This window comes from Trichosurus vulpecula, chromosome 1, assembly GCF_011100635.1.
Source record: "Trichosurus vulpecula isolate mTriVul1 chromosome 1, mTriVul1.pri, whole genome shotgun sequence".
NCBI classification, from domain to species: domain Eukaryota; kingdom Metazoa; phylum Chordata; class Mammalia; order Diprotodontia; family Phalangeridae; genus Trichosurus; species Trichosurus vulpecula.
Window position 1 is genome coordinate 85,146,771 of NC_050573.1, and position 24,173 is coordinate 85,170,943.

General features: G+C 43.8%; 1 protein-coding gene across 2 annotated transcripts in view; it reads right to left on the minus strand.

The window, feature by feature from the left end:
* RHPN1 (rhophilin Rho GTPase binding protein 1) overlaps window positions 1-24,173 on the minus strand; it is a 54,279-nt gene that overhangs the window by 23,123 nt on the left and 6,983 nt on the right. Inside the window, exons 2-5 of one of the 2 annotated variants that reach the window (XM_036747201.1) lie at window positions 10,621-10,736; window positions 7,513-7,641; window positions 4,630-4,705; window positions 1,271-1,348 (exon numbers count right to left, since the gene is read on the minus strand). In XM_036747201.1, coding sequence (XP_036603096.1) covers window positions 1,271-1,348; window positions 4,630-4,705; window positions 7,513-7,641; window positions 10,621-10,736 — 399 coding nt within the window. Of the gene's footprint in view, window positions 1-1,270; window positions 1,349-4,629; window positions 4,723-7,512; window positions 7,642-10,620; window positions 10,737-24,173 lie in introns of those variants that run through there. The other variant, XM_036747268.1, reaches the window with a different exon arrangement.

Here is a 24,173-nt window from a genome sequence, read left to right on the forward strand (position 1 = left end):
TTGTTTAAAGAACAGCAGGAAGTCCAGGGTCACTGAACCACAGAACAGAAGGGGGGAATTAGGCAAGAAGTGACATACCAACCTCTTCATTGTACCGATGGAGAAACAGAGGCTCAGGAGGAAGAAGTGGTTTGCCCACAGCCACAGAGCAAGTGAGTGTCAGAGGCAGGGCTAGAACCAAGTGACTCTCAATCCAGGTCTTTTTCCACTACCCAACCTTAACTAGGAGGAGGAGGAGGGGAGATAAAGTAGAGAACTCCAGGATTTGGGGAATACCATGTATATGGGGTACAGTGGATAAAGCTCCAGGCCTGGAGTCAAAAGACCTAAGTTCAAATCCAGCCTCAGACATTTACTAGCTGTATGTGTGACCACAGGCAAGTCATTTAACCTCTAAAGAGGTTTGCATTTCTTTCTCCAGCTCATTTTGCAGATGAGGAAACTGAGGCAAACAGGGTTAAGTGACTTGCCCAGGGTCACACAGCTAGGAAGTGTTTGAGGCCAGATTTGAACTCAGGAAGAGGAGTCTTCCTAGCTCTAGGCACTCTATCCACTCTATCTATATGCCCCTGGCACATGGTAAGCACCACATAAATGTCAGCTGTTGCTATTTAAGTGCTTGGCCCAACGCCTGACACATAGTAAATGCTATGTAAATGTTAGCTATTATTATTATTACTTGCAGAATCACAAAAGTTTAAAGCTAGAAAGTCTAATTCCTTCATTCTTACAAATGGGGAAAATGAAATCCATAGAGGCAAAGCAAGCTGCCCAGGGCTAATCAGCCAGTAAGCGGCAAAGCCAGTATTAGAACGCAGGTACAGTTATCCCTCCTACATCGTGACTGCGGATCAGCATAAGAAATTAAATGGGAATTTGGGGGGAGTTTTGTGGAAGCTGCAGATGACACGCAAAGTCAGATGACACAGAGCCTATGACCAAATACTAAACCCAAATTTTACAATAAGGTACTGTAAACACCCCATAAAAGAAAAAGAAAAAATTCAGACTTCTTCTCTGGTACAAAGGGAAGGCCAAAAAAACTTTACATAGATTTTCCAAATCCCGGGGGCACCGGGCCCCTAACCCCTGCGATGTGGCAGGGAAGACATTTATTTTCTGATTCCAAGTTTAGCTCCTTCCATTCACCCCACCCTTCCCCTCGAGTTCCTCCCCCATCCCCCTCACCCACATAGGTGAGCATACAGTACACATTCTGCCCATGCCTGTCTACGTGGTCTGCTGAATAACTGGCCACCTGCCCACACACCTGTCTCAGGTCCATAAGCTTCTTGATCTCCACTTCATAGGAGGTGCTGTCCTCACCATAGTGTTCTGAGATCATCTCCTGGGGAATGAAAGTGAATGAAGGGATGGTGTTCAGTTCTGAATGTCCCATTTTAGGAAGACCATGGATAAACTGGAAAGGGTCCAAAGGAAGACAGCCAGGATGGTGAAAGGGACTGAAATCATGCCATAATAGGATCAGATAAAGGGACTAGGGATGCTTATCCTGGAATCAAAATGGCAGAGTCAAAATGGAAGACCTGAATTCCAGTCTTCCTCAGACACTAAATAGCTGTTCGACCCTGAGCAAGTCACCTAACCTCTCAGCCTCAGTTTCTTCATCTGTAAAATGAGACGGTTGGACTCATTGGCATCCAAGGCCCCTTCTAGCTCTGAATCTGTGTTCCTACGGTTTCAAGGACTATCACAGAGTAGAGGGATTTGAATCATTACACTTGGCCCCAGAGGGCAGAACTAGAAACACTGGATAGAAGATACAGACTGAGGTTCAGCATACAGAAAAATTTTATAAAAATTAGTTATCCAAAAACAGAACAGCCCTTCCTCAGGAGGAGCTCAGTAGAAGTCTTCAAGGGACAATTAGACAACCACTTCTTGGATATATCATAAAGAAAATTCCTGTTTGAGGAGGAATTGGACTAGATGGTCTGAAAGACCCATTCTCTAAGAATTTATGAACCTGGTCAAAGCAGAGACAACATTGTGCTCATTCAACGTGTAGATGATCAAAAGCTCCCATCATGGATGAATATTTCACGTGACATGGGGACGGTATGGCTAGACAGTATTTGGTATGTGAGAAACTGATTTTCTGAACTCAAATGTAGCACTTTACATTTGCTATATTAAATTGAAACCTATTAAATTTGGCCCACCTTGATCTAGATTTTTTTGGGTCCCAACTCTGTCATATAAAGTGTTAACAACCCTTTCTAATTCTATATCGTCTATAAATTGGATTAAACATACCATCTATGCCTTTATCCAGGTCACTCATAAAAATGTGAAAGAACTCAGAGCCTAAGTCAGAGTCTGGGACACTCCACTGGAGAAGTCCCTCCAGGACACTTTCAACCCATTAATGATTACTTTTTAGGTGTGGTCATTTGATAACAGCAATGATAACATTAGCTAACTTTCTATACTGCTTTGAGGTTTACAAAGCATTCTGCAAATATCATCTCATCTGATCCTCACAACAACCCTGGGTCGTAGATGAGGAAACTGAGGCAGACAGAGAAGTTAAGTGACTCGCCTAGGGTAACCCAGCAAGTATCTGAGGCTGGATCTGAATTTGAGTCTTCCTGACTCCAGGTCTCGCATTCCAGGTCATTTAACTGCCTCAACCAATTCCCAAGCACCATTTTGCCCACATCTCTCTAGGTCCACAAAGATAGCATGAGAGCTTTGCCAGGAGCATTACTAAAACCTAATTCTAGCATTATTATTGTTGCTACTGAAATAAGGAGACCTGGTTTCAAATGCCAGCTGATACTCCCTCGCTATGAGGTCATTTCCCATGAAAGACTTGGTTTCCTTATCTATAAAGTGAGGATAACCAGTCACCGCACTAGCTCTCTCACTGAGCTACTGGAGGCACAAATTTCATGAACCTTCTTAAGGAGAGCAGAAATGGGAGCTACTAGTATTATTGTTATCATCGCTAGAAGGAAGGAATCGGGCTAGGAAACAACATCTGAAGACCTTGGCCTCCATAGAGGAAGGGTGTTGTCAGTGACACTGGTAGAACTGAGGGGGTGGGAGTTAATCCTCCTTATAGTCCCATTACACCAGCCAGGACTCTTAAGGAAGGAGATTAGAGAGTGCAGGCCTGAGGCAGGTTGGCCTGATCTGGGACTCAGCTGTGGACAGCTTTGGGCAAAGAAGAATACTAAGGTGGCTTTAAGATTTTGGTGAGGAGTTCATGCCACCCTAAGGAGCCCCCCTTGACTATTGCATTTAGCTAGTGGTTTTTGTTTTATCTGTCCCGAAATGCTTTTCGAAATGCCTTTAGAACTGCTTCTGCTCTAAGATAGTAGAATGATTTTAGTACAAAGACTATTATTTGAACCTTTAGGGGGTTGTTTGGGGTTTTTTTTATCCATTATGCCAAATGAGGAGTAGCAATCTGGACAATATGATAGGTGACTGGACAAGGCAAGACAGCAAGGATTTGGGACAATAAATTTGGGAGTCCTAGGAATCAACAAAGCTAAGGGACTGGGGAGGCTTGAGGCCTTCAGCTGGGAGTTTAGGAATCAGAGAATCTTAGTGAGAAGTAAAAGGTGAAATGGCCTAGGAGCCGAAGGCAGGTCCCAGGGATCATCTGTGAGAGGCCCAGGGAGATGCCAAAGGGTCAGTGAGGTCTAAAGCCCAGGGTTGGATCTTAGCATCCTTCAGGGAGCTATATACAGATGGTTGGTTGGTTGTTGTCTTTCTTTCTCAAAGAGGACCAAAAAGACATCACTGTGTCAGGGTCAATGTAGAGTGTATCCAACTGTGGCTCATCAGACCGACGTGAGCTCAGAAGTCTCTATCACAAGGTAGGCACAAAAGGTCGATATGAATATTTGGAGTGAAGACGTCTCACATTTCTTCTGAGGGAAAGGTGAAAGGTCTCTTGTCATGCTTGTGAGGACTCAGAGAAGGAGAAATCACTCTTATCTTAGGAGCGTGCGGTAGGAATCAAAGAACGCTTCTTGGAAGAGGTGGCTGCCCCACTGGGCCTGGAAGGATGGATAGAATTTCAAAAAGTAGAGGTGGGGGAAAGGGCACTTCAGGTTTAGGAAATGTTGAGAACAAGGTTTAGATGTAAAAAAAAAAAAAGAGGCAGGACATGTAGTTGGGACAGATATCCAGTCTTGCTGAGGGGTGGAGAGCTTAAGAGGAGGCAGTTGGAAGAAGACAAGGTCGGGAAGGTTAGGTGGGGACAGACTATGGGGGACCCAGAATGCTAAGTTGGGGAATCCAGAGTTATAGGGTAGAAGCCATAATAATACAAATAATATCTGCTCACATTTCTATAGACTTTAAAACTTCCAAAACACTTTCCTTGAGGCAACCTGGGAGGAAGGTAGCACAAATGTTATCCCCACTTTATAGGGAAAGAAACTGAGGCAGGAGAAATAATTTGCCCCGGTCAGGCAGCTATGATATGTCAGAGTAGAAACCGGAACCCAGATCACCAGACTCTTTCCCAACCAGGCTGTATGCTCCCCTTGGGAAAAGGCCATCTTCCTCTCCGATTAAGGGCTCCCTGAGGGCAGAGGCCCTGTCTCTCCCTCAGATTGGGACCTTCCTCAGTCAGGGCCAAGGACTTACCCTCAAGGGTGTGGCCAGATCCAAGTCTTTGGTCTCCTTCAGCCCCAGTGGGATCATGGGGACACTGATGCCTTCGCTGAAACAAAAGAGACTCTGAGCTCTGAGGTTCGTCCAGGGGTCCCCCTGCTCCAGGACCCCTCACCCCACTCCCCCACCCAAGGCTAAGTAGCCAGCCTAGAGAAGCAAGGGGACTGGATCCACACTTCTGCACCAAGACCAGATAATACCTGTAAGGCAGTTAGCACCGTACCTGGCACATAGTAAGTGTTTAATAAATGCTTGTTCCCTCCCTCCTCATTCTGGTGCTGCTCCTTCACCCGTCAAACCAGACCTCCGGAGACCATGCTTAGAAGGAGCTGAGCCTAACCTCCAATGCCCACCCTGGCACCAAGCTTCATAACCCAAGCCATTTTCTGCTGTTGCCTCATACAAACACAGATGGACCTTCCTTTCTACCTCTAGACTGGAAGAGCTGTATTCAAATCAACACTACCATATCCTCTGGAAAAGACATGCCAATGGACTGGCCTACTGTTCTATTCACAGCTTTCAGGACTTCCTAGACCAAAATACTCCCTTGTCCACCCTATTAGAAAGTAGCTCCTTAAAAAAGTAAAAATAAAAAAAGAAATATTAAAAAGTAAATAAATATTAAAAATAAAAATAAATAATAAATAAGAACAAAAACATAGTAAGCTCTTTGAAGGCAGGGACTACCTTGTTCTGCTGCTTGTATCTCCAGTGCTTAGCACAGTGCCTGGCAAACAGTGACTAATAAATGCTTTTTCATATATTCTTTCATTCCAACAACCTCTTAAGTCCCTTCTAATGCTGAGATTCCATGAGCCAGAGCCTCCCCCACCCTCACCCCCAAACCAGCAGCCCCAGCCCTATGGTTCCTGTGGTCAGGCACCTGGCTCTCTCCCAAGCCTAGACTCAGGGGACCCTCATTTAAAATGAAGCATTAGGAATGGGGTAAGGAAAAGCAGTTATAATAACCATTCACATTTCCGTAGCACTTTATAAGCCTTAGAGCATTTTCCCCATAACAACCTTGTACAGGAGGAAGAGCAAATACCATTGCCACCATCTTCCAAATGGGAAGATGGAGGCTTAATAAGAAGGTAGGGACTAGCTTGCCCAAGGTCACCCAGAGCATAAGCTATGGTGCTGAAAGGAGACACTTGGTGGTATGGTGTGAAAAGCACCGGTTTGGGTTCAGAAGACCAGGGTTTGAATTCATTCTAGCTCTGCTAAGTTTTTTAGCTGTGTGACCTTAGACAAGTCACTTCCCTCTCTGAGCCTACATTTTCCTCCTCTGTAATAGATGGTTTAGAATTCGGCGCTTCTTAAATTCTGGGTTTAAGGAGTAGAAAAAGTTTAAGAAGCCCTGGATTGGATGATGTCTAAGGCCCCTTCTGACTCTGATCCCTTGATTAATGGTCTCTTGAACCCAAAGCCGGCGTTCCTTCCACTTGGCTTCTCAGATAATAACAGTTCTTATCTCTAGAGTGAGAGTGACTTAAGGCTGGCAGAAACCTGTACGTCTGGGGGGGACGAGGGAAGCAGTCCCTGAAACAAAAGGCCGTGGGGACCCTGAAGTAGGGCAACTTCGGGGTAGTTGAAAATCAATCAGTGAGAATCGATGAAGTGCCTGCTATGTGCCACTGAGGATACAGAGAGGGGAAAAATGAAATAACCCCTGCCCTCAAGGAGCTCATATTCTAGGGGAAAACAAGTATACCTAAGTATGTACAAAAAAAAAATACTTGGTGATTTCAAGGGAGAAGGAATCAGGAAAGGCCTCAGTTAGGAAAAAGCACTTGAGCTGAGCTCTGAATGGACCTAGGAAAGAGGGCATTACAGGCCAAGGGACAGTTTGTGCAGGCAAGGGGACAGGAGGTAGCATTTTTACCTGTGGGGAACATCAGAAGGTGCATTTAGCTGAATTGGCTGTTTGGAGTCGGGTTGTGGAGGTTCTTAAATGCCCACCAGAGAAGTTTGTGTTTGATTTTAGAGATACTAGCAAACCACAGATTCTGTTGAGGAAATTGAGATCTGTGTTTTAGGAATATCACTTTGGCAGCTGTTTGGAAGACGGATCGGAGGAGGTAGAGCCAGGAGGCCCAGTCGGAAGGCTAGTCACTACAACAGTTCAGAGGCCAAAAGGGCCCGAGCTGGGCTGGAGGAATTGAAAGGAAAGTAACAAATTCAAGAGGAACAATCAACTACACTTGCAATTAATTGGATACTTGTGAGGGAGAGTGAGGGTTGAGGATGACCTCAAGATTACACATCTAAATGACTGAAAAGGACCAGGAAGAAGATGTGGGAGAGAAAGGGAAGATGTTTTGCTTTGAACGTGTCAAGTCTGGGATGCCTGTAGGCTAGCCCCTGGAAAGCGTCCCGTGGACAGCTGGTGATGCAGGGCTGGAAGGGCTCAGGGGAGAGCCTCAGGTCTGGATATGAAGACTGGGAATCAGCTGAGCAGAGATGATAACTGCACCCACGGCAGCGGATGAAATCCCCAAGAAGGGGTAGAGAGAGAAGAAAGAACCCTGGATTTCTGGCAAGAAAACACGGGTTCAAATTCTGACTCGGCCGCTTACTAGCTGTGTGACCTTTCCCAGTGCCTCGGTGCCCTCATCTGCAATATGGAGCTAGTCATCCCTGCCCCCACCCCCAACGAGGTCACTGTCGGGGACAAGGGAGAATAATTTAAATATAAAGCACTTGCAGACCAACAAAGTGCCGCAGAAATGTTTGTTATCATTAGCCCCAGCTCCGACACTGATGGGACAAGGATTTTCTCAGGCCCTTCTTAAAAATGAGAAGTCTGGACTCCAAGCTGGAGCCTCCTCCCCGCCCCCCAGCCCTGGGCACCTCTCAGTCTGGTACACGTCCACACTGCTGTTCAGCTCCTCCAGCTCCTCCTTTAACAGCTGCAGGTTAGAATTCACATAGCTCAGCTCCAGGGCGACGGTCTCCTTGACTCGGTGGTTGGTGGTAGCTCTAGGGAAAGAACCACATTTTTTAAAAGATGTCTTGACTTAGGGGGTCTAAAGTTGTTCCTGCAGGAGAGTCTGGTGAAAGAGGTAGGGGACAAGTGCAATTATTAGCCTCATTTCACAGGCGGGAAAACTCAAGGCTCAAATCAGGGAAGAGACTAACCAGGCCCAAAGTCACCCCAAGCAAGTCAGAGAGGCAGGGCTCTGCCACATTTTTTTTCTGAGGGAGGAAATAAGCATTTATTAAACACCTACTATGTTCCAGGCACTGTGCTAAGTCTTTTACAAACATTTCATTTGATCCTCACAACAACCCTGAAAAGGAGGTGCTATTATTCTTCTGAGGGAGGAAATAAGCATTTATTAAACACCTACTATGTGCCAGGCACTATGCTAAGTGTTTTACAAACATTATCTCATTTGATCCTCACAACAACCCTGAAAGGGAGGTGCTATTATTCTTCTGAGGGAGGAAATAAGCATTTATTAAACACCTACTATGTGCCAGGCACTGTGCTAAGTCTTTTACAAACATTATCTCATTTGATCCTCACAACGACCCTGAAAGGGAGGTGCTATTATTCTTCTGAGGGAGGAAATAAGCATTTATTAAACACCTATTATGTGCCAGGCACTGTGCTAAGTCTTTTACAAACATTATCTCATTTGATCCTCACAACGACCCTGAAAGGGAGGTGCTATTATTCTTCTGAGGGAGGAAATAGGCATTTATTAAACACCTACTATGTGCCAGGCACTGTGCTAAGTCTTTTACAAACATTATCTCATTTGATCCTCAAAACAACCCCGAAAGGGAGGTGCTATTATTCTTCTGAGGGAGGAAATAAGCATTTATTAAACACCTACTATGTGCCAGGCACTGTGCTAAGTTTTTTACAAACATTATCTCATTTGATCCTCACAACGACCCTGAAAGGGAGGTGCTATTATTGTGCCTATTTTACAGTTAAGGAAATTGAGGCAGACAGAGACCAAGTGACTCGCCCAGGGCAAAAAGCTAAATGTCTGCCGCTAGATTTGAACTCAAGTCTTCCTGACTTCAGGCCCAGGGCTCTGACCTCTGTATCACTTAGATGAGTCCCATATTTTTTTCTAAACAAGGACATTAGATAAGTGGGAACATATAGAGAGAGCTGTGATTCTGTTATTAGAGGAAAATGCCCCGAGGAGGAAGGAGCCTGGAGAACATTCCATTTGAAACATTTATTGTGGAAAAATTCTGGAGCTGGAATCTGGAGACCCAAGTTGGAACCCCAGCACTAACACTTACTATCTGTGAGGCCTTGGGCAAGTCACTTGAAGAAGACCTAGGTTCAAATCCAGCCTCAGACACTTACCAACTGTGTGATCCTGGGCAAGTCACTTTTATTTCTCTCAGCCTCAGTTTCCTCGTCTGTAAAAATGGGCATAATACCACCTCCCCGCCAGGGCTGCTGTGAGGATCAATCAGGACAAAGTACTTTACAAATCCTACCTAGAAGAGTTCCCACTTTGGAACCATGAGGACTGAACCTCCTCCGAGGAGGCCCGGACCAGGGCTCTTCCCCCTCAGCAACCTGCATTCCTTCCTGGAGAGTTTTCCCAAGGGGAAGCCAGGGAAGAGGGGTTTTCAGGGCACTTTTTCAGAGGAAGGGGGTGGTTTGGAAGGAGGGATTTGCAATCCAAGGCATCGTCAGACGCCCTGCTTAGGCAAGTCCCCTCACTTTCCCAGGCCCTGGTTTCCCATCCTGTAAAGACACAAGTTTGGAGAGACCATCTCTATGAGTCTCTTCTAGAGCTACATTATATTTAGAGGCAGCAGCAGCGCAGCAGATTGGGGACTGGACCTAGAAGCAAAGAAGTTTGCTTTTCATCGTATCCCCAGAACTTAGCACAGTGCCTGGCACACAGGAAGTGCTTAAAAAATGCTTATCGAGGGTCTGATTTTAAATCTTGGCTCTGCTACTTACTACCTGTGCACCTAACCTCTCTGGGAACCTGTGTCCTCTTTTTGGACTCAATGATCTCAAAGATCTCTTTCTACTCTAAATCTGTGACCTGTGATCCCATAAATCTTAACCTGGTGCTGAGTCCTTCCTCTGTGGGCCAGGTGTCACCAAGTGCTGAGACAGTGCATTCCTCTCCAGAGACACTCTGAAGGAACAGGGGAGGCAGGGTTGGTTAAGTCTGGAGGCATGTGGGGGATGCCCAACGGGGGAGCTGCCCCAGGACAAAGGCGGGGCTTATATCATCCTCCAAATGTCCCAGGGTGACTGGGGCTTGGCCAAGGGGTTGTGGGGGCTGAAATGGGCACAGCATGAGCAGGGAACGTGGGGGAGAGGAAGGACACCTAGAACCACATACTGAGAGGGAGCCTGAGGGTAGGCACTCTTGCAGAGAAGGAAGAAGTCCTGAAAGAAAGAGAAAGGAGGGGCTAGTAGGAGTTAGAATGGGAAGCCAAAAAATGATTTCCTGGTCCCTTAAGGATAAGCATATGTTTACTCTCTCTCAGGATACCAACTCACATCTCAGCCCCTGTCCCAGATAGAGCAAGATGAAACATGATAAAGCCCCCGTCCTCAGGGAACCTATGCCTATAGAAAAGTCAGTTGAAAATGCCCAATGGACAGTTGGTGAGGCTAGCATTAGAGAACCCCCAGAATGGGAAAGAGGACACAAAATCAGCTTTCAGGGAATGCCTGGAATTGGGAGGAGACAGCCATTGCCTTCAGGATGGGAGGGGATACACCTGACCTCAGGATACACCCAGAATGGCAGAGAGGGGGACACAGCCCCAACCCTCAGAGAACCCCTAGAATGGGCAGCGGGAGAGGAGACAGATCTTGCCTTTAGGGAGAGACACAGCCCATACAGGGAGGCAGGTTAGGACCCATTTCCACAAGGAGTTTCCCAGGGAATAACTTTGGAATGTGAGGCTCCCTGGACCATTCTGAGAAGCTCTTGGCTAGTCCAGGGCACTCACTTGAAGAGGTTCTCCGCCCCTGTGCGCATCCTCATTTCCTTGTTGATCTGCTGGTTGATCCTGGCCCTGTGGTTCTGCAGGCGGCTCCTCTGAGTCTGGAACAGGGGGTTGCAGCCCTGCAAAGAGGTGATTGAAGAGGGTTCGTGGTAGGACAGATGGCTCACCCAGCTGGAGACCTCAGATCTCCTTCTCTACCTGTCCCTGCTAGCATGCCTCCTTCTAGCTTCCCTGGCTCCAAAACTCAGCTCCTCCAAGAAGCTTGCTCATAAGAACTTCATCTTGTTCCCTTCTCTTTACCCTGTATGTCCTCCAGAAACTGGACACCTTCCTCTATACCCTACATTATCAGGCAAAAGCCCACAGGACTGTCCCTGTCCCTGAGATGTCTGAAGGATGAGGCTGGCCAGGGTCATATGCCAGAAAATAAAGAGGGCTTTTCAATCACTCTAAACTGCTCACCACTATACCAAATCTCATCTCATAGAATCACAGAATTTAAGAGCAGGAAGAGACCTCAGAGGCCTCCAAGTTCAACCTCTACCTGCCTATAATGTTCTCACTAAATGGTCACCCACCTCTGTTTGAGGACCTCCGATGATGGGAAGCCCAATACTTCCACCTCAGGTTAGCTCCAGTTGTTAAGAGAATATGCCTCACATAAAGCTTGAGTCTGCCTCTCGGCATCTCCCACACACTATTCTGGTTCTTCATTCTGAGGCCAAGAAGAACAAATCTAATACCTTGTTCATATGGCGGCTCTTCCAAATAATTGGAACTAACTATCATGGCTTAAGTCTTCTCTTCTCCAGGCTAAACATTCACAGTTCCTTCAACCAAGCCTCCCACGGTACATTCTCCAGTTCTCTCACTATGTTGGTAACCCTCTTCTGGGCCAGCCTATAAAGCATGGTGTGAGGGTACAGTCTGACAAGGGCAGGGCACAGAAGAGAAGTTCCCTCCTTTGCTCCAGACATTATACCTCCCTGAATGCAGCTTTAAAGACCTTTCACCTTTCTGACCACCATATTGCACCAGTGCAATATCCATACTGAGCCAGATGTCCACTAAAAAGCTCAAATATTTTAAGATGAATTGCAGCCTAGCCATATGCATCGTGCATAAGCCAAATGGTTCTGTGATATACCTAGCAATTATTATAAACATTCTGCTGTAGCTGCTGTGCTTCTAACATTCACATATTTCATTTGGCTAAGGGGAGGATCCCATCCAGACATTTTTTACTACCCTACCTATCTATCCACCCACCCACCCCTAACTCAGTTGGCTGGACTTCACCACTGGGAATTCACTGAGTTGAATGAACAGAATTGCCCCAACAGGTCAAAGTAAGGCATGAATCGTGTTACCAAATGGGTATTAGGTATTGCCACAGCTTCCACGAAGACTAAGAATTTAGCTCCACAAAGGCCCGGTGGAGCCATGCTGTCATGGGCCACTGATTTGAGTGATGCCTGGCCTTCAACTCTGATCCATCTGATCAGGCCTCCAAAAATAGTCATCCTGGCACCTAGGGGCAGCTTCATGGGAGTCCAGCAAAGGCCCATGTAAAAGACCACTAGCCCAGATGCCAAGAACACATACAAACATACATGTAATATCCCTTCACTGCCATGTAAGCTTTTCAATGCATGAAAGGTGAATGACAAGTGGATGGCATCCTTGTAATATACTTGTTCTTCTACCACAGTGCTACCAGTCTGGAGGACTGTATAGGTCCCTGGGGGAAGAGTGAGAGTTGTCTTGATTGTTTATGTGCTAGGGTGTGAGCCCAAATTCTGATGTCCCCCTCAGAAATCATGGTGAAAGCCAAAGTGTTACTTCCCTATAAGAAACCTAAGACAAAACCTGGTCCATTAGTTAATTTACCATGATAAACCCATCCCCTCACCTCCTAACCCACCCCCTAGATTGAGCCTGGTCCTAGAGTCTGGATTTTAGACCACAGGTTATACTCTGCTCAATGAGTTTTTGATTAGTAATATCAAGTGAGGTATAAAATAGAGAAATTATCTGTTTGCAAAAAACGTTCACCACTGGCATGGGAACTATAAATGTTACGTCCCTGCAGATGGTTGAGAGGTTCTAGACACCAGTGTCAGTAGGTGACATTATATTGCTCATACTGCTACATACTATAGCATGAAGCCCCAGGGTACTAGAGCACAGTCAGAAATCAGATGCTCAACACTTGCACAGGAAAATGATGGACAAAGACAAAGAATGTCTACCATCCAAACAACGGCATGCGTGTGGGCAGGCTGTCCACTGAGTTAGTCTATTGGCACAGATGCCTAAGAAAGGCACTATAGATCGAACAATGACCTGGACCCCAAATTTGAATAGGAAGATGTGCGCAATCTGGATTGTGTCTGTTAAATGATGTAGGGTTTCAAGGCTCCCATACTTTTCCCTAACACAAAAAGCCCATCATTTTAACACCAGTATTTTTCTGATGATGTTATATGGTCAGGCATTATGGAACACCACAAGCATAACTGATGCAGAAGACAAAGTGAGACATACGGGAGATCAAATGAGAAAAGTATTTGTAAAGTGTTTAGCACAGAGCCTGGCACACTGTAGGCCCACCCTCCTTCCCTTCATTCCTTCTTTCCTCCATCCATTTCTTTCTTCCTTCTTATAAAAAGGCTGCAGTGTACAGACAGTCCAATAAGAGGAGTAAATGACATTCTCTAGGAGATGTATATTCAGAAAAGGATGTAGGCTGGTCAAGTATCAAGAATGAGAGACCACAGGTGGACAATGGAATACCACATGGGTACTTAGAGAATGTTAAAAAAAAAACCTAGGAGGGGACAGCTAGGTGTCACAGTGAATACAGCACCAGCCCTGGAGTCAGGAGGACCTGAGTTAAAATCCAGCCTCAGACACTTAACACCTACTAGCTGTCTGACCTTCGGCAAGTCACTTAACCCCAACTGCCCTGCCTCCTCCCTTCAAAAAAGGACCCAGGAGTAGGACTCCAGAATGTTGGATAGATTCTAGGGCAGGCTGGTGGCAGAGCTGGTAGAACACTAGGCCTGTAGTCAGGAAGACTGTGTCCTGATCAGGAAATCCAAGGAAAAAAATCACAATGAGTCATTTTTCCAGCCCAGACAGGCATAGGGAGATAGAAAGGGAGGTCTTTGGACACAGGGGATGGGGAATAGCCAGGTAGAGTCACACGTAGACCATTCCAGGACAAGGAATGCCTATGCACAAAGGCAAGAAGAGGCCTCAGATCCATCAGAGACAGGACTGACCTTCTGAAGGGTGCAGGAGCAGGTGCCAACTGGCAGCTCAGTTATTCATTACTCAGTTCTGGGTCACAGATCTTGGACATACTGGGGGTGGTGTTTCGGGGAGTTGCAGGCCATAGGCTATGTATCGAGCAGGAAGCAAGTTTAGAAATAAGCAATGGAAACTGGAAAATAGTATGGCAGAAGCTGGGCATAGACCAATATCTCACACCATATACCAAAATAAAGTCAAAATGGGTTCACGATTTAGATATAAAGGCTGATACTATAAGCAATATGGGAGAGCAAGGAATAGTTTACCGGTCAGATTTATGGAAAAGGTAAGAATTTATGACCAAACAAGAGGTAGAGAGCATCATGAAATGCAAAATGGATAATTTTGATTGTGTCAAATTGAAAAGCTTTTGTACAAACAAAGCCAATGTAACCAAGATTAGGAGAGAAGCAGAAAATTGAGAAAGAATTTTTCCAACCAGTGTCTCTGATAAAGGCCTCATTTCTAAAATGCACAAAGAACTGAGCCAAATTTATAAGAATACAAGTCATTCCCCAATTGGTAAATGGTCAAAGGATGTGAACAGGCAGTTTTCAGAGGAAGAAATTGAAGATATCTATGGTCATATGAAAAAATGCTCTAAATTACTATTGATTAGAGAAATGCAAGTCAAAACAACTCTTAGGTACCACATCTCACCTGTCCAATTGGCTAGCATGACAAAACAGGAGAATCATAAATGCTGGAGAAGATGTGGGAAAACTGAAACACTGTTGCATTGTTGGTGGAATTGTGAACTGATCCAGCCTTTCTGGAGAGCAATTTGGAATTTTGCCCAAAGAGCTATAAAATGTGCATACCTTTCGACCAAGCAATACCACTTCTAGGGCTATTCTCTAGGGCTAGTATCCCAAAGAAATCATACAAGTGGGAAAAGGACCTGTATGTTCAAAAATATTTATAGCACCTCTTTTTGTGGTGGCAAAGAATTGGAAATCAGGGGGATGTTCATCAATTGGGGAATGGCTGAACCAGTTGTGGTATATGAATGTAATGGAATACTATTGTGCTATAAGAAATGAGGAGCAGACAGACTTCATAATAACCTGGAAAGACTTATATGATCTGATGCTGAGTGAGGGGAGCAGAACCAGGAGAACATTATACATGATTACAGACACATGGTTATCTCTGATGACTAACTTTGACAGACTTGGCTCCTCTCAGCAATGCAAGGTTCTAAGACAACTCCAAAAGACTCATGATGGAAAAAGTGATTCACATCCAGAGAAAGAATTATGGAGTCTGAATGCAGATTGAAGCAAACTATTTACTCTTTTTTTTTTTGGTTTGTTTTTGTTTTTGTTTCTCTTTTGTTTCTTCTTTCTTGTGGTTCATTCCATTGGTTATAGTTCTTCTTTACAACTTGACTATTGTGAAAATATGTTTAGTGTGAAAGTATATGTAGAACCTATATCAGATTGCATGCTGTGTTGGGTGGGGAGGGGAGAGGAGAGGGAGGGGGAGAAAAATTGAAACTCAAAAACTTAAGGAACTGAATGTTGTAAACTAAAACTAAAAATTAATTAATTAATTGTTAAAAATATAACAAAAAAAAAGAAAGAAAGAAGCAGCGGCTGTGTGACTGACCCCAGAAGCAAATCTGAGGTCTAAGTTCCAGCCTCCAGTCCCATCTGAACCCTGCAGCAGAATAATCAACCAAAGAATCCCAGACCAAAGGGGAACCTGCAGTTCTGTCACTGTCAAGGAGTAGAGTTCTCCAGCTAGCTGATAGTGACTGAATCCAACAGCAGTCTACTGGAGCTCCAAACGTGGCAAAACCGCAGGCCTGTTGTTCATACCCAAACCCAGGCTAGGAACTTTGCAGAAGACAACAATCAGACTTTATCCTAGATTCAACCACTTTAGGAGCACTGAAAACTTAAGGATTCTCCCTCCTGGGCTATCCCTGAGATTCTGGAATAATACAACTTTTAATAATCTTCAGAAAGCAACAGAAAGTCCAGCCCAGACATTCCCTCCAAAAGGATGCAGAGTCTGGCCCTTGCATAAAGTTTAAAGTCAAGAAGTAGGCTGGAAGAATGAGCAAATGAAAAAGAATCCCACCGTAGAAAGCTATCATGGAGACAAGGATATTCAAGGTACAACCCATGAAAAGGAGAACAACTCCAAAACATCTACAAAGAAAGCCTCAAAGAAAAATACAGCTTGGGCATAAGTTCAACTATAATTTCTAGGAGAGATGAAGCAAAAGTTTTTTTTAAAGTGAGTTAAAAATATTTTTAATAAATAAATTAGTGCAATAAATAAATAAATAAATGAGTGTTCTAGAAAAAAATGGAAAAGAAACAAGAAAGGAATGGAAGACATGATTAGAAAGGGAATTAACAGCATGGAAAAAGACATGCAAAAACCTTGCTCAAGCAACTAACTCCCTGAAAATTACAATGGACCACACAGAAATTAATGACTCCATCAGACAAAAGAAATATTAAAACAAAATCTAAAGATTAAAAAAAATAAAAGAAAATATAAAGTATCTCTGAGCAAAAACAACTGACCTACAAAACTGATTGAAGAGAACTAATTTAATCTGTGAACTATCAAAAAGCCATTACCATAAAAAATCCTCCACATATTTAAAGAAATCTTAAAAAGAAAATTTTTAAGATTTCTTGAAACATAAGGGCTAAGTGGACATAGGAAGAATCTACCAGTCACCTCCTGAAAGAAACCCTAACATGAAAATTCTCAGGAACATTAGAGCTATCTCCCAGGTCAAAGAAAAAAACACTGCAAGCAGCCATAAAGAAATAATTCGAGTACCAATGAGCTAAAAGGATCATACAAGATTTAGCAGCTACCACTATAAAGAATTAGATAGCTTAGAATATGATATTCCAGAAGGCAAAGGATATAGACTTACAACTAAGAATGACTTACTCAGCAAAACTTAGCATATAATCCTACAGGGGGGAAGTGGACCTTTAATGAAACAGACATTCATCTAAACATTCCTGATAAAAAGACCAGAGTTGCACAGAAACTTTTAAAAACCAACATAGGAATCAAGAAAGACATAAAAAAGGTAAACATAAGTAAGAAATTATACATGTGTCTCCTCAAAATCCTTTCAACCATCATCTGAGGTCATAGAGGGAGTCTAATAAGACAGAGGGCCTGGGACTGGTTCTGTTATGTTTCGATGATCTTAAAAGAAGAATGCAAAAGGGAGGGGGAAAGGAACATACTAAGGAGGACAAAGGGAGAGAAATGAGAGGGAAAATGATATAGCAAAATGAAGGTGAGCAAATAAAAGTCTATATAAACAAGGAGGAAGTATTGAACCTCTCATCTGAACCAGTCACGGGAAGAAAAGAATACACACACACACACACATACACACACACACACACACACACACACACATACACACACACACACACACACACACACACACACACATACACACACCCTGGGTACTGCAATACATTTCACTAAACAGGGAGACAGCATGGAAGTGGGAGAAAAGAGAAGGTGTAGAGGAAAGGTAGGTTAAGGAAGGGATTAGTCCCAAGCAAAACAAACTCTAAAGGGGATAAAAGGGTGTCATCACAAATTATAGGATCAAGAGAGAAATTAACTGTTTGATGTAGGGATAGAGCAAGAGTTCATGGCCAAACAAGAGACAGAGGATCACAGGAGGTAAGATGGACAATTTTGATTATAAAGAGGAAAAGGAAGTTGTCCAAGGAAACACAGTAGATCCATGGTGGGGTCCTCTGTTGGGCCTCTGCATCCATCTGAAGCTCTGAAGTCAGGAAGAAAAGAGGGTGCCTAACGACTAATCCACCGGGTCCTTCCTTGTCAGTCAATAAACATTTATTAAATACCTACCATGTGCCAAGCACTGTACTAAGTGCTGGAGATACAAAGAAAGGCAGAAAAAAGTGTCGGCTCTCACAGAGTTCACAATTTAATGGAGAAACAACTACAATTATGTACAAACAACTTACACGCAGGATATACAAGAAAAAAACCAACAAATGGAAGGCACTAGATTTAAGGGGGAATAGGGAAAGGCTTCCTATAAAAGGAAAAGTAGGATTTCAGCTGGAATTTTCCTATCAAGTTATCATCTCCCTTTCATGTCCAAACTCCTAGAAAAAGCTGTCTATACTCTGCATCCACGAACTCTCACCTCACTGATTTCTCTACTCCTAACAATCTGGCTTCCAACCTCTACAATAGAAATTTCCTCCAAGTTAACCAGTGATCTCTTAGTCACCAAACCCAGTGGGCTTCACTCAGTCTTTATCCTTCTTTGCCTCTGTGCAACATTTGCCCACACTTTCTTCTTAGGCACTCTTTCCTCCCTGGGTTTCCACAACATTGCACTCTATTAATTCCCCTACTATGCAACTAACTGTTACTCCTCTGTCTTCTCTGCTAGATCATCATCTATATTATGCCCCCTAATTCTAAGTATACCTCAAGGCTCTATGATAGGCCCACTTCTCTCTCCACAGCCCCTCTCTCAGTCATCAGCTTCCATTTTTTTGCTTTTTTACATCTCTGTGCAGACGACTCCCAAACTTTATATCTAGCCTTAACCTCTCTCCTGAGCTCCAATCGCATATGACCAAGTGCTTGGCAGACATTTTGGATGTCCCACTGGCACCTTAAACTCGACATGTTAGCCCAGTGCTTGGCACACAGCAGATGCCTAATAAATGTTTATTGATTAACATATCCAGAAAAGAATTCATCTTTCCCCAAAATTCACCACCCCATTCCCAATTTCCCTAATTTTGTCAAGGGCATCATCACCCTTTAAATCACTCAAGTTTACAAGCTAGGCATCATCTTTGACTCCTATTACGTTAAAAAATAGCATGCATGACTCCATTTTGCTCTTTATCCACCATTCTGTGAAGTTAAGTCTCAACTTCATGTAAGTCATCTGATTTTGGAGAAGTCATAAAACTACCCCTCTCCCTCCCGCCTCAGTATCTCCTACATCTTCTACATCCTACATCTCTACATCCTATTTTTCCTAGTTTTTACTCCCTCCAAATTATATTTTAACTATGTAGAAATTAACGGTCAATGTCCTTGCCTACCAAGAGCCTTGAACTCCATCTGCTTCTGCAGCTCTGTGTGTTGCTAAGTAAATCTTTTGCCTGGATGCAACTTTACTTTGTATCTTTATTCCACAGTAACACCTAATCAGAGGCCAAATTGTTTCTACTTTCACATTTCCCCCGATTTGAACCCTTCTCTATTCACACAACCAATACCCTAGTTAAGACCTTCATCACCTCTCTCCTGAACTATGGCAATAAACTCCTAATTGGTCTTCCTGCCTCAAGTGTCCCTCAATCCACTTGTCACACAGCCAACAAAGTGACATTCCTGAAGCACAGGTATGACCAAGTCACTTCCCTCCTCAAAAATTGCATCCATGTTAAATTACAAACATCCTTTGTTGGTCAATTGAAGCCCTGCACCATCTGGTTCAAGCTCACCGTTTTTTCCAAGCTTCTTATGTGTTACTGCTCTTCATGCATCCATGCACTTTGGGATACAGCCATACTGACCTATGGGCTGCTTCTTAAATAGAACTTGCCATCTCCCATCTCATGCCTTTCCACCCTCCTCCTCACCCCTACCTCTAAGCTCCTAGGTCCCTTCAAAGCTCAAACGCCACCTCCTACAGGGACCTTTCCTGATCACACCTCCCCCACCACTGCTAATATATACATTTACATTTTTCCCTCATTTTACAGATGAGGAAAGTGACACATTGAGGTTAAGCAACTTGCCAAGAGTCTCACAACCAGCAAGTATCTAAGGCAGGATCACAACCCAGGTCCTCCTGACTTCATGTCCAGTACTTTGGCCACAACATTCTATCTTCATCTCCATCTCTAAAATTAGTGGCTTAGACTAGATGATCTCTTAGGTCCATTCTACCCCTAAATCTTATGTATTTCTTGCTGGCTTTCCTGACATGCATCAGGCTAGTTCCTGCCACCAAAGATCCCTCTCTCTAACTCTCTTTCCATTCAAATACTACTATCTTTCAAGGTCCGACTCGGGCCCCAATCTCCTCCACAAAGCCTTTGTGGACCACAAACCTGCTCTCCGTTGAAAGGCCTGGATTCAAATCCCTGCTCTAAAATGTCTTAATTGTGGAATCTTGAGAAAGTCATCTCATCTCTCTTGGCCTCAGTTTCTTTACCTATAAAATGAGAATAACAATCCTTGGGCTCTCTGCCTTATAAGGCTGTTGAGGAGAAAGCACTTGGTCAAATTTTAACTTCAGAATGAGGAGTGAACCTTACATCCATTCCTGCTCCTGTAAGACAGCTGTGGCAAGAAATTATTATCCCCATTTTACTTAGGGGCAAACAGGCTAAAGGGGGGAAATTGCCTAGGTGAGAGAGACAGTAAATGGCAAAGAAACAAATCAGAGCCAGGACTTTTGGCTTTGTGGTCAGGGCCCTTTCTACTATACCAGGCTGTCTAGAAAAAGGGGAGTGGGGGAGAGGGGACAGAACAATGGAGAGTGGTGGAAAACAAATCACTGAACCAGGGATCAGGCAGCAGGCTAGACTCAAGGGGAAGTGAGGTGTGCTAGGATACAAACACACATAGTTTGTTACTAGTAGAAAAGGAACAAACTGTGGAGGGTCTTGAATGCCAAGCTATACTGGGCATTAGTTTTGCCTCCAGGATAATAGAGAGCCAGGGGTGCCCCCCTCCACTCCCACCCCAAGCAGTGGAGGGACAGGTACAAAATGGCAAAAGAAGAAGGCTGCCCTTTGGGATGGGAGTGGGGGGAGGCTGGGCAGAAGTAGATGGCAGGAGGATCCCTTTCTGGGAGGATGTTCTTAAGGCCTTAGGGAATGAGGGAGGTCCAGCCTTCTAGCCCTGTCAGATTAAACCCTAGGTTCTCATTCTGACTTTTCACTGAGCAGCATAATCATGCCTTGACCTAGTTTATTTAATCTAGGCATCCTCCTCTTCAAAGAGTCTTTTTTCAATCTCTCACAGTGAGAAGAGCAATAGGTAAGCCCTAAAGTACTGTAGAAATATGAATTATCAGAGAGAGCAGTGGGGTGGAAGAGAGAGTGCCCAGACTTGAAATCAGGTGGCCTGGGTGCAAATTCTGACTCTGATCCTTCCTAACTCTGAACTCAGGCAAGAAAGCCTCTGGGCCATGGCTTGCCCACTTCTTCAGGATGAAGTCAGAACCTGGCAAGGAGACGAGAAGAGGACTGACCGGCTTTAATCCCCGACGCAGGGGAAGAACCAATGCACATGAACTGCTTGGATTACTTAGTAGTAAATCACAGCAGTACAGCAGAACAGAAGGGTCAAATGCAAATACAGGTGATCCCTGCTGGCAACACTGATTTAGAAAACCACCAATTAACACTATCTTATTGTACTGTAATTTTAAACATTTCTGAATTACATGTTAATCTGGTTCTGTCTGCACTCTAGAGTTTTTGAGGGCTGCTTAGGTCTATCTGACTCCTCTCCTTAGTAGAGGATTACTCTATTCAGTAGAGCTGAAATGACCAGAGAGCCCAGGTCACCTAATCCATTTCTGTGGGCCCCCTCCCCCCCCCCAAAAAAACTTTTATAGATGAAGAAATGAAGGTTCATGGAACAACGACTCACACAAGTAATAAGTAAGGAGCAGAGCTTGGGTTCTAACCCAGGTAATCTGGCTCCAAATATGGTATTCTTTGAAAAGAGGCATAAAATAAGAGATTCAGGGAACCTGGGTCCAAGTCTTGGCTTGCTACTTAGCAACTGTGTGACCCTGAGCAATTACAATAAATCAGCTCAATAGCCTCAGCTTTCACATCTGTCCAATGGAAATAGCCCTAGCCCCATCTACTTACAGAATTGATACAGGGAAAGTATTTCATAAGGCTTAAAGAGTCGCCAAAGCACCATTATTCATTAAACTACTGTTATTCATTAAAAGCCTAGGAGTTCATTTTAGTTCCTGTTTCAGAACACTGAACACAGAACAGCAGGGTGTGGCAGAAAAACAAGTCCCTGGGCCGAGGAGGCCTGGGTTCCAGCGGCAGCTGGTCTGCTTCAGTCACCAGTCGAGAGCTGAAAGAAACCTCGGAGACCATCTAGTCTAACTCTCTTGTTTTACAGATAAGAAAACTAAAGCCCAGGGATTTTAAAACCATAGGAGTTCGTTTAGTGTTTGCTTCAGCTGGAAGGTTTGAAGCCAGCCTCAGTGTATGAAGCATTCTGTCAGGCCACCCCTGCTCGGCTAACTGGGAGGGGTTTGCTGACTGGGCCAAGAAGAAGCTGCCCAGTAATGGAACCAGCAGCTGAACCGAATTACCCTGTTAAGTAGTGAGGAGTGCACACTCACCATTATTGGAGGTATTCCAATAAAGGCTAGATTACTATTTATTTTGTTAGGGTTTTTTTTAACCTTTTTATTTAATTTTTTTTCCAGTTAGGGATGTTAGGAGATTTTTATTTCTTTATGGATTAAACTAAATGCCCCCTGGGAACTTTTCTAACAACTTGGTCTCAGAAAGCTTGTTCACTTTCAAGGCAGCCTAACTTCTTGTGAGTCATCATTCAAGGCTCTTCATCCCCTAGACTCAACATAACTTGGCGGCTTTATCGCCCAAGGTTCCTGAAGCTGTATTCCACTGATAAAACTGGATACTCTCTTCACTGCTCTTTACTCTTGGTCCCCTATCTGTCCATCTCAGTTAGAAGAGAGGTCAAGGAATCACCTAGGCCATCTCCTTCCTACCTGTTGTAAAGGAAATGGTTGTATATCCCCAGCAAGGGACTATCTGGCCTCTGCTTGAAGACCTCCAGGGAGAAAGAACTCACTACTTCCCAGGGCTGCCCATTTGACTTTTCTTTAGCTCTAATTGTTTGGAAGTTTTACCTTTGCCCAGAACTAAACATGCCTCTGAACAGCTTCCATTCTCTGTTTGGGGACCAAGCTGAACAAATCTAATCTTGCTCTTCCACATGTAACCCTTCAAATATTTGAAGACAGCTATCCTGTTCTCCATCTTTTTCTTTTTTAAATATATTTTTATTTCATTAAATATTTCCCAAGTATATGTAAAAACTTTTAACAATCTTTTTTTTTTAAATCTGAGTTCTAAATTCTCTCCCTCTGTCCTTTCCTCCTCCTTGAGAAGGCAAGCAATTTGATATCGATTATATGTGTGAAGTCATCCATCTTTTCTAAGGTAAACATTCCCAGTTCCTTAGACCTATCCTCTTATAAACACTTACATAATCAAAGAGTATTAGAACTAGAAGAGACCTCAGAGATCTTAACCCCTGGCCTAAATTTGGGGGGAGAAGGGGTAACTTGTTGAGGGGAAAGAATGTTTATTTTCAATAACTTATAACTTAAATTTAGCATTTCCTTCAGTTATTTAAAAACATCATTCTAAGAAGGAGTTCATAGGTTCCATAGGACTTCCAAAATGGCCCATGATACACAAAAAAAGTTAAGACTCCATGGTCTACCATAAGGACAAAAATATTCACAGCAGCTTTTTGGGGTGGCAAAGAATTGGAAACTGAAGGGATGCTTAGCTACTGGGAAATGGCTGATCAAGTTATAGAATATAAATTGCTGTGCTGTAGGAAATGATGAGGGGATGGTTTCAGAGAAACGTGAGAAGACTTGGTAAGAACTGATTCAGAAAGAAGTGTGTAGAGCCAAGAGAACTATTTCTATAATAATAATTCTGTAAAGACAAACAACTTGGAAAGATTTAGGAACTCTGGTCCCCACAATGACCAACCACAATTCCAGAGGATTCATGATGAACTGTACTGCCTATATGTCCAGATAGAGAAGTGCAGATTCATTTTTTAGACATGGTTAATGTGGGAATTTGTTTTGCTGGACTCTATGTGTTTGTTAAACAGGTTTTGTTTTTCTTACTTTCTCAATGAGGGGAAAGTAGGAGGGAAAGAATTTGGAGCTGAAAATAAAACTGTTGGGTTTTTTTTTTTTCCAAAGAACCCCTGTCTAGTACAAGCCCATCATTTGACAGAGATGGAAACTTTGATACAGGAATCCTCCTTCTCTCTCTCTCTCTCTCTCTCTGTCTCTCTCTCTCTCTCTCTCTCTCTCTCTCTCTGTCTTTGTCTCTCTCTCTATCTCTCTCTGTCTCTCTCTCTGTCTCTGTCTCTCTCTCTGTCTGTCTCTGTCTGTCTCTCTCTCT